Source organism: Dioscorea cayenensis, chromosome 20 (assembly GCF_009730915.1).
Source record: "Dioscorea cayenensis subsp. rotundata cultivar TDr96_F1 chromosome 20, TDr96_F1_v2_PseudoChromosome.rev07_lg8_w22 25.fasta, whole genome shotgun sequence".
Classification (NCBI taxonomy): domain Eukaryota; kingdom Viridiplantae; phylum Streptophyta; class Magnoliopsida; order Dioscoreales; family Dioscoreaceae; genus Dioscorea; species Dioscorea cayenensis.
This window is the reverse complement of record NC_052490.1, coordinates 27,046,868-27,057,719: the sequence shown is the minus strand read 5'-3', so window position 1 is coordinate 27,057,719 and position 10,852 is coordinate 27,046,868. Positions and strand designations below refer to the sequence as shown.

Genomic DNA, 10,852 nt, shown 5'->3' with positions numbered 1-10,852 from the left:
TTTTAATAATTACTGATACACCATCATAAAAATCATATTTATTTATATAAATATAAAAATATATTTAGTTATATATATATTGAATGGATGCAGTCAATTTATTTATTTTTCCTTCCTATGTTTCTTTTCTCAAAATGAATGAAGAGCCAAAAGGTAAGGACTAGTTATTTTTCAATAAAATGTTTGGTTAGCTTTTGGTCCGAAAGGTGGATAAGTAAATATTTTTTTAACAAGAAAATATAAATAATATTGCATTTTTACTTAGGTGTGCAAGTAAAAAAAAACCCTAAATTTTATATTTACGATTTTTTACTCATTTCTTATAACATCAAAGTTTCATTATGGCATTTGAAACCACATATGCTAATAACAAAATAATTTTGATAAACTTGTTAATTATCTAACTACTGAAATGAATATAAATAAATAAATAAATCTGTACCATAATTATTCTCACTAACCATCAGGAATAAAAAGAAATGAATTCTACAAGCATGAATGTCCAACTAACCAAACAAACAAATTTGGGACCCTAATAAAAATCCAGCATGAGTTATTAATGTGACAAAGAAAGAGGATTGATTTTGATTACATATATTCATGGCAAATCATCTCAAAGTTAATGGAGAAGAACCTGTATGACCATAGAACCAACTTGGGTGCTCACTATTTATTGTGTTGTTATGGACCTTCATTATCTCTTAATTTTATCAAGACAGGCATGTCCCCACAAAAATTGCACACTATTTGATTTAAAAATTTAGAAGAATTAATAACTCCATTGATGCTTTCAACTTCCATTGACAAAGATCTTTCGTTTAAAGTTATTTTCATAGTTTTCAATTTGAATTATTTGAATTGGGTTCCAGATAAAAATATGAAAGTAACTATGGAATTTCATGAAAAAACCTAGGCGATTGGCATGGACAAAAGAGTGGATCGACCAAAAATTCAAAGATTAATAAGTCATTTAATCTAAATTTTATTGGCTTGATTTAGTTTAAAACTTTAATTTAAAAGTGTCTGAATTTTGACTACTACTAATGTGGATAAATATTTTAATATTGATTTTTGTTATAATTTCTTTTGGAAAAAATAAGGGCTTAACACAAAGAATACATATTAAGCACTACTACTACTTCGAATATTCATTTATTGCATTAGTAATTTTGATTATTGTATTTATATATATCTATATTATATTAAGAGAGAAAGGGATCTCTTAAACAAAGATGATGCCAGCTCAAACCATTGTTAAGAAAAGACATTATTTGTGAAGGCTTTGTTTGTCATTTAATTGTAGACACACACACACACACACACACACATATATATATATATAAGAGATCAGAGAATGTATTTATCCATGGTGTCTTCATCTTAAGTTGATTCCTTGGTCCCTTAATTACACCACAGAGTGATTGAGAGCTTTGTAATCAGATGATAAACAACTCGTTAATTAAAATTAAGATGCCATCTTTTGAGATTTTGAGATTCCAAATGTTTGATTTTTTTTGTTTCTGTTGTGCACTTTTGACAATTGATATATGTTTTAAAAAAAAATTTGTTAAGGATAAGCAAAATAAGAATATGAACAGATCTGCATGAGTTTATAAGAAAATTTATTACGCTATTGTTTATGATTAAGGAGACTAATTAAGAGCAGTTAGTCATCATTAATTGAACCATCAGTGGTCCTGTTTTGTTATTAGTTCACTTTAATTAACAAAGTGATAATATACAACTGATCATTGACATCTTCGGTTTGGACTTTGTTTTTTTTTTTTTTTTAATCTTAATTATTGTTTTCCAAGTTTTTCTTTGAATTTATTTATCACACATTGTAGATTGTCTTTGGAAAACTAGAATAGATTGAATACAAGATGTGTCAAAGTAACTCTTCCTGCAAAAGATACATAATTAGCTTTCTATCCTAATAGCTTAGTGCAGATGCCATCAATAATCCTTGATAAGTGATTTTCTTGACCCTACCATGAATATGAGATCCCAAATATTACCCTCAATCAATAGTGGTATTAAACCCAAAAGCACTAATAGAATTCTTAAGGTCTTGAGAAACATTTTTTGAGCAAAAGATTTTAGTGTTCTACTCATTTATTTATTTATTTTGACAATAGCTCTTTCCAAAGGAATTCAAAATTTTTAGAATAGACTGAACTTGGCAGTGGCGGAGCCAGAAATTACAGGGAGGGAGGGAGGAGTTGCAAATTTTTTAAAAAAAAATCAAATAACAAAATTTTATAAATGAAAAATTCAAATAATACACTAAGAAAATTATTTTAAAATACAAAATAAAAATACCACTAATTACTGCAAGGAGGGAATTGAATCCTTCGATTTTGCATGTTTTGAAAACATTGCAATATTATGTCTTCATCAATTTTAGCAAACATTTCTTGCTCAATATAGCAAACCATCATATTGTTCAACCATTCATCGCCTATTTTGTTTCGCAAATATGTTTTGATGATATTCATTGCTAAGAATGCTCTTTCAACTGTTGTTGTTGCCACCGGTAAGATCAATGCCAATTCGATAAGGCGATAAACCAATGGAAAAGTGAAATGTTTATCAAATTGAACCATCTTCACAGCAAGACTTGGAAGATCATGACAATTTGAAATATCAGAATTTCTTCTTACATCATGAATATATATGCGGAGTTTCTCTTTCAAGATAAGATGATCGGATGTGGAGAAATCATTAGAGTAAATTTGAGCAAGTCGAACAAGCGTACCATGATCAAATCTGGAAAAAGAGTTTCTTGGATTAAGACAAGCAATACATCTTAATAACTTTGTAGAAGTTTCACTAAATATGTTATTCATCTCAGTAGTAAGTAAATCAATCACGGCAATAAAGATCTCCGCATGATAAAGATGGTAATAAGTAACCAATTGTCCTCCACGTCTCGAACAACCTCGAACTGGTATACTATCTTCCATATTGGGCACTGAAACTGACATTGCAACACAAAAGCTCCTGACTTCTTCTAAAAATGTACCCCATCCATTTTCTCTCAAGTCTTGCATAAGTTCTTTCACATTTACAATCAACCCCATTGCATTAACAATGTTTTGATCTTTCTGCTGTAAGACATTTGGCAAGTCATTAGTTAATCCCAATACTTTGATCATCAGATGCAAGATAAATATAAATTCAAAACTCTCCATCCTTTGTATCAAACCCAATGCTATGCCTCTCTGTTCTGTAACATTCCCATCATTACACACATTCTCTAACACCTCTAATACTGACTCCCACATAGTAAATAGCCGGATTAAAGTTGTATAATGTGAGCCCTACCGAGTATCACCAGGTCTTGCAAAATTAGTCTCTTGATGTTTGCCCCTTCCTGAAAAGATTTCACCTCTCTCCAATTTCTCCACAATCTTATCATGGTGCTTCTGAAGCAACACATCTCTCCTTTTACAAGAAGCCCCACAATGTTCACAATCATAGTGATATAGCTGAAAAATCACTAATAGCCAAAATGCCTTTAGCAACAGAAATGACAACCAACTGCAATTGGTGGGCAAAGCAACGAACATAAAAAGCAAATGGATTTTCATTCAAAATTAATGTCTTCAACCCATTAAATTGCCCTTTCATATTAGAGGCTCCATCATACCCCTGCCCTCTCAATCTAGAAATAGATAAACCACATCGTGCAAACAATCCATCCAAAGCTGTCTTTAATGAAGAGGCTGAAGTATCAGCAGCATATTCAACAGCAAGAAATCTTTCAATTACTTGGCCTTGCTTGTTCACAAACCTCACAATCACAGCCATTTGCTTTTTTATTGATTTGTCACGAGACTCATCAAGAAGTATAGAGAAATGATTATCTCCAATCTAATCAATAATGACATGTGTGGTCTCTTCTGCACAAGCCCTCACTAACTCTTTCTGTATTTGTGGAGAAGTCATTTGATTATTTCCAGGAGCATTTTCATTAATCACACGACCAACACTTTCAACTTCCGTCCCATACCAATTCAACATCTCTAGAAAGTTAACCCTATTTGTGGAACTAGAAGATTCATCATGTCCACGAAAAGCAAGACCTTGCAATAGAAGAAATCTAACAATACGTAAAATAGCAGTGACACGAGCTCTATATGCAATCTCCATCTCTCTCCTATAAGAAGAGAATATGTGCAACACGCTTTGCCTCTGATTTTTGAAATCCTCACAATGTCGCATTGCATTGTTGTGGTTGCTATTAACTCCACCAACATGCTCAGTGAAAACTTCCATGGCCTTCTTCCAATTGCTAAACCCTGTCTTTGTGAAGGCATCAATCCCAAGTTTTTCTCCCCTTGACTGTTTAAAAAGATAACAATAAAAACAATAAGCTGCATCTTTCTCCACACTATATTCCAACCAATCAAATTTTTGAAACCACACTTCTTTAAAGCTTCTCAAATCTTTTCCTTGTTGTTTTCTAGGAAAATTGTGGCCAACTGGTTGACATGGACCCATTAACAAATACTCTTTCCTTACTTGATCTCTTATTCCTGTGTCATATTCCTCAATTGGTTTTCGAAGCCCTGGGTCGGCGATAATATCACTCGGATCAAACTCAACACGGCTTTTCTTTTGTGCAACAGTACTTCCATCAGACGTTGAACTCGTTCTTGCTTCAATACTTTTTGGTATAGATTTAAAAAACCTCTCCATATCTATGAAATTGATCAAATTAAATATATAAATGAATTGAACTAAATCATAAATTCATAAATTATTCAATCAAATATGTGTAACACTAAATTGGATAGTTTCTCCTAATCATATTGAACTAGGTTTACACCTTAACTCATAATATTTAAAATAAAATTATAGTATAAATTTAAATTTGGAGAAGAATAAGTTAGAATCCAATAAATAAAATAAAAACATAATTACAATATATCATTATAATATAATTTTTTTATCCACATTTATAGTTATAACTTATACTAGTTATATAAATGTATATAATATTTTAAATTAAAAAATCTTATATAATAGAATTATAATGAGTGGGATAGTTAAAATTCAAAAAAAAAATAATAACATTTTATTATTATGGTTATAAATTATATTTAAATAATTATAAATAATATTTTAAATTAAAAAAATTATTTTGAAGAAATATGATAAGTTGCCATATGTTATATGTTTAAATTTATTATTTAAAATAAAAAATTTAAATTTAAATTTTTGAGAAACAATAAGTTAGAATTCAATAAATAAAATAAGAGCATAATTACACTTTATTATTATCTTAAAATAATTATTTTTATCCACAATATAGTTATAACTCATACTAGTTATATAAATATAAATAATATTTTAAATTAAAAAAAACTTATTTAATAGAATTATGATGAGCTTAAATGAATTTGATGATTATGTTAAGTGGATATAACAACATGTGTTATTTAAATTATATTTTACATAAATTTTCTCAATTTATTTCGATAATTTTAAAAATTTTAATGTGTATTATTTTTAAAATTTAAGATCTTACTAATTAGAAATGAAATTTTATTTTAAAGTGATAACTTATATTTTACAATTTTTTAAAGATAAAATTTTTTATTTATTAGTAAATCACAAATTTTGATTTTAATATCACTCAAATCTATAAATTAAACTAATGATATGATATCAATTTACATGACACATCTCTAATAATCAATAATATGATATCAATCCACATATTACATTAATCAATCTTAATTCATAAACATTTCAAATAATTTTGTAAAAATTAATTCATAAATGGAAAAAAAATAATTAGCAAACAAATAAGAAGATTAAAAAAAAAAATTCACCTGCCGGACAAAGAGACCAAAAAAGTTGGAGAGAAAATAAATGGGGGACTATAACTTGAGTTGCAAGAGTTGGTTTATAAAGAAAATTCAGGATCTTTGTTCCTAGACTCAGCTCTTTCAAAACTGATGAAATTGGATGAGAATTGAGAAAGACTCAAACAATATCACTTTGTAAGTTTGTAACAACACTAACAAAATCTGAATCCTCTGAATATATATATATATATATATATATATATATATATTATTTAATAACACTAGCATGGTAGGCATGGTAGCACCACATGATATGGACTGTGCCAACAGATATCTTTACAACTGCAAAGTAACACCTTTCCAAATGTTATTGGCCATTTTAAATGTGATTGGACCTTGCTTGTCAATTATCATCCTTAATCCCAATTCCAAAGTAGTCCTTGGCAAGCGACGGCTCGGCGTTCTTGCTTCCGGTTGGCAGCATGTATGTGGGTGGCGGTCCGGGCGGATGACCGGATATTGGTGGGGGAAGTCTCATGGAGACTGAGGAGTTGAGCCGTTGAGGAGTGATGCCGGCCACCAGGAAAGGGGGCGGCCCTGGCGGGGAAAGGGGGCGGAGGGCTTCTCCGGCCACGGGGTCCATTGATTCTGCCGGCGACAAGGGGGCGGCCGCCCCCCTTGCCCCCCTGTCCCTCCTCCCCTGGAACTTGGTATATAGAAGCTTCTACAAATAATAATAGATTACTGGTAAAAATAAAAGAGAGAAAGAACAGGACTGTTCCTACCTAGCTAATTGAATACCACGCCAATAATCTTTCTTAATTGCATCTTGAATCCCATAGGCTATTCTTTCCATATAGAGCAAAAAAAATATAGCGAGAAAGGGCATCTCCTATCCCACTCCTCTAGAACAAGAGTATGTATTAGAACCTTGCCATTCCATGAACCTTCATACTACTCATACAAATACATTCCATGAACCGATTAATCATCAGGACGGGGAAATTGGCAATAAAAAAAAGTGTTATTTATAAAACTTTATAAACTTAATCTATCATAGAATTTATTTAAATTTACTTTAATAGCCATCCAACCCTTATTCCCTTTCTTCACTTTCATAGAATGTTCAACTTCCGGAGCAATTATTGTGTTATCAAGAATTTTGTGACCCTTTATAAAACTGGTTTGAGTAGAACTAACAAGCCGGCACATAATTGGTTTCAATTTGAGAGCTATTAGCTTAGTAATTATTTAATAGACAACATTATATAGGCTAATAGGATGCAGGGTGGAGAAACCCTCGCGACTAGTTATTTTAGTAATTAACACTAGGAGAGTTTAATTAAGCTCAAGAGATAACTGACTTGTTAATAGGAAACTGCTCACTATAGTAACAACAATTGATCAACAATACTCTACTGTGATAGGTAAAAAATAGGACTCCAACTGTCTTGGCCTTGTGCTTTATAAGCTCCCATATCAAAAATTGATATCTTAATTTTCAAATCCTTTACATCTTTTACTAGGCAAGCATAATTTGAGCTACTCAAGAGAAGAAACTGGTGAAGCCAAGGTAAAGGTTCACAGTGAGCAAATTTCTCTCTACATAAATTTTAGAAGAAATCTTCCTTTTGTTGGCAAAAATATTCTCAAAAACCTCTTTGTTCCAACCTTCCAATTTATTTAAAAAATAGCTAGTTGTTGTACTATAAGCTATTTAAGAATTTATTTAGCATTTTCAAAATCATGAAACCAGGATGGACTAACCAGTAAGTAAGCTTGGAACTGAAATGGCCTTAAGCCAATAGAAGGTTTACTATTCTTAATGTACAAACTAATGGGCTGATGATTTGATTTTAACTTTTGGGAAGTGACATAATTGAGTTTCAAAAACAAACAATCTCTACAGATTATTATAAATATCTCTATCCAACCATTCATTAACAAAACCCCAAGACCATGTAAATATAGGACCAACAAACCCAAGATCATGGAAGCCACATTTATTCAAGAAATCATTGAATTCAACACACTTTGAGAAATTAGCCTTAGCACCACTCTTCTCTTCAGCTATTCCATAGACATTAAAGTCGCCCATGATTACCTATGGGTTGTTCACATGTCTGCTAACTGATCTAATCAATTCCTTTAAAGACTCCTACAAATCATGGGATTTAGGTAAGCATAAACAACAGTAAGAATATTGACTTTAATGTGAGAATTTGAATAAAGAGCCCATAAACCGCTGGAAAATCCATGATAATATTCTTTATGGAAATTCAAAAAACTCAACTTCTTAATGACTTCATATTCTCAACTTAACAATAGAAACTATACTAGGTTTTTGGCCAAAAAAATAAAACCCTAGTAACCCTTTTGAATATGTTGTTACTAGCCCCTTGGAAGTTCCAAAACATAAAGACAGATAAAATAATAAAGAGAAAGATCATATAGCTAGAAATGATAAACCTCTTACTGACCCACAACTTCAATATCAATAGTGCTAGTTGCATTCTCCTCAAAATTGAAATCCATTTCACTAACTATATCAACACAAGTGGTTGTTCTTAAGGGTTTTCTAACTTGTAATTGGAGTAGCTACAATTAGTAATTCCCATCATGAATGGAATGGGTAACTCTGCTTCACTTCTTAGCATTATGTTGAGTATATATTTAATCTCTGCCCAAGTAATGATGAAGCTAATACTGTTAGAGAGGGATATGTTGTTGAATTATCCAAAAGGGCAACACGTGAATGCCCATTATGTTAATAGATTGGTTAGTGATGATGTTTGTTAGGACCTTGGACTATACTATTTGTTGTCTAATTTTGAGTAATTGCCAATATACTTCGATGGGGCTATGAATACACTATGGGCTTAAGTGGAGCCCTTGCTTTGGTTATATAAACTTCGGCCTTATCTTTGATGGATTTCTTAATTGTTGACTAGGCTTTATGGGTCTTAAATTGTGTGCTAGTGAAGATTTCGAGTCACTTAGTTGAATTCAGCAAGTCAACCTTCTTTGTAACCTTCTCCAAATTATCTAGGATAATGAATCTAGATCCCATATTACTAGGTATTGTTGATTTTGAATTTGGGGCACTATTAACAGAAACTAATTGTTTTCTTCTTGGATTGTGTTTAGAGATCATTCAAGGCCCAAATGGACCCTCTTCAGAGTTGTTAGTCACTAAAACACAGGTGTTGTAGGGTAACACAGGCTATATATGTTTCTTTATTAATTCGATTTTTGAATTTCTGCACCACCACTGAACACATCTTTGCACTAGTCTTGCTTTTTTATGAATCTTTACTTTACATTCCACTTCTTACTCCATGACACTTCATGGCTTTTTCCTTCTTTTACCTTCTAGAATGCATCAAATTCCACTTTTCTGCATGAAAAACAATAAAGAGTAGTAATCTGAATGAGAAAGAAATCTGTACAAAAATCATGTAGAATCACATTATTTGACAACTAGTAAAACCAAATTCATATTATAATTTCATATAATTTCTACACTCATCAAACTGCCCCATGATTGGTCTTTACTTGCCCCTAAGTAAAAATTACTATAAATTGTTACACAAATAATGATCCTTTTGCACAAATCCTTTCTCAGGTAAAACTCACATGATAAAATTGATTCGGCATGCATATTAATGTGACTATCATGAGTTAAATTCTCAAGGGTATGAAGAATAATTAAACATACTAAGGCAAGTAAATGAAGATACAAACGCCAATCAATAATGAAGTATTCACACCATTTGCATATGACCAACACTCTTAAGATGGCATATAACCAACTAATAAACTTTTGATATCCTTGGAACCCTATGCTAACCTTCTTGCTTAACTAAAGTGCCGAATGTGTTTGAGAGATCAATAGGCTTTTATTCAACTCAGTGTTGTTATTTATTTATTTATTTATTTTAAGGATAACCTAAGTTGTGAGTCACCTTTATGAGGAATGCACATGCTTTTTAGGCACCAAATCACCCAACTACTTGGCTAGTTATAACCTCTAAGTATGAGCTCATGCCTAAATGGGGCCTTTTTGCCTGAGGAGCATTCTTGTCAGAAACCAGAAACCCCAAGTTACGTACCCTCACATAGCAATGGAACATTGCCCCTTTAGGAAACCAAATTATTTGTGTTTATATACCACATACTTATATCATATACATCTTATTTGTTCACATGGAAAATGTAATCCAACTAAGATCTTAGTAAGTGTATCACAAGTAGAAGTATATACCAAACTAAGAGACACATAGTCAATAGCAATGGAGTTAGTTAAACATGATGTTGTAAATGCTATGTGAATGCTCAAATGCCTTTGGTAATGACATGTTACTTCTCCTTTGATTATCACCATGTGACATGCCAAACAGATAATCAAAAGAGTTTTAAAATTCCTCATCAAAAGGATTTTTTTTTAAGTAATACATGTGAAATGCAATGCAAATGAAATTTTTTTCAAGTAATAAAACATAAAATGGGACATGCAAAACATGGAAAATGCAATGCAACAATATGAACTAGATATAAAAGATGATTATGCAAAACATGAAACATGAAAAATGTACTAAACTACTTCCCCATGCTTAAGACATGCATTGCCCTCAATGTGAAACAAAATAAAATGAAGGGGAAGAAGAAGAAGGCTCATTAGTCAAGAAGATAGGGGAGGAAATTATTCCTGAGGTAAGTGCCAATTATCCATTATTACCATATTACTGGCATGATGCTGGAGCTACTCTACTATCATTTATTGTTAGTGTTTCTTAGCAAATATAGCAGAAAGAGATTAGTAAACATAGGGGAAAGCGTTATGTTGGGAATTTGTTGAAATGGAAGAAGATTGAAATTGTGGTGGGCCCCCAGTAGGGCGTTCAGTGTGTAATGGCTCAAGTTTACCATGGGCAGGGAAACACTAGTTCTCCTACTATCAAACAGTAATCTTCTCAGAGTCAAGGATTGGGTAGATGATCTTGCATGCTTAACAACCAAACAATAGATACTGC

At 31.7% G+C, this 10,852-nt stretch overlaps 2 protein-coding genes across 2 annotated transcripts; both read right to left on the bottom strand.

The window, feature by feature from the left end:
• Positions 1-2,324: 2,324 nt before the first annotated feature.
• LOC120251373 lies at positions 2,325-3,287 on the bottom strand. The gene has a single exon (XM_039259908.1). It carries the CDS (start codon positions 3,285-3,287, stop codon positions 2,325-2,327), a length of 963 nt encoding a protein of 320 aa, XP_039115842.1.
• A 589-nt stretch (positions 3,288-3,876) lies between these two features.
• On the bottom strand, positions 3,877-4,704 carry LOC120251372 (zinc finger MYM-type protein 1-like). Its single transcript, XM_039259907.1, has one exon. The coding sequence runs from the start codon at positions 4,702-4,704 to the stop codon at positions 3,877-3,879; it is 828 nt and encodes a 275-aa protein (XP_039115841.1).
• Between the last annotated feature and the right edge of the window lie 6,148 nt (positions 4,705-10,852).

Bases quoted from the DNA above. Each gene is read 5' to 3' on its own strand.
- LOC120251373 (XM_039259908.1), bottom strand. From the start codon at position 3,287: ATGTGGGAGTCAGTATTAGAGGTGTTAGAGAATGTGTGTAATGATGGG.
- LOC120251372 (XM_039259907.1), bottom strand. From the start codon at position 4,704: ATGGAGAGGTTTTTTAAATCTATACCAAAAAGTATTGAAGCAAGAACG.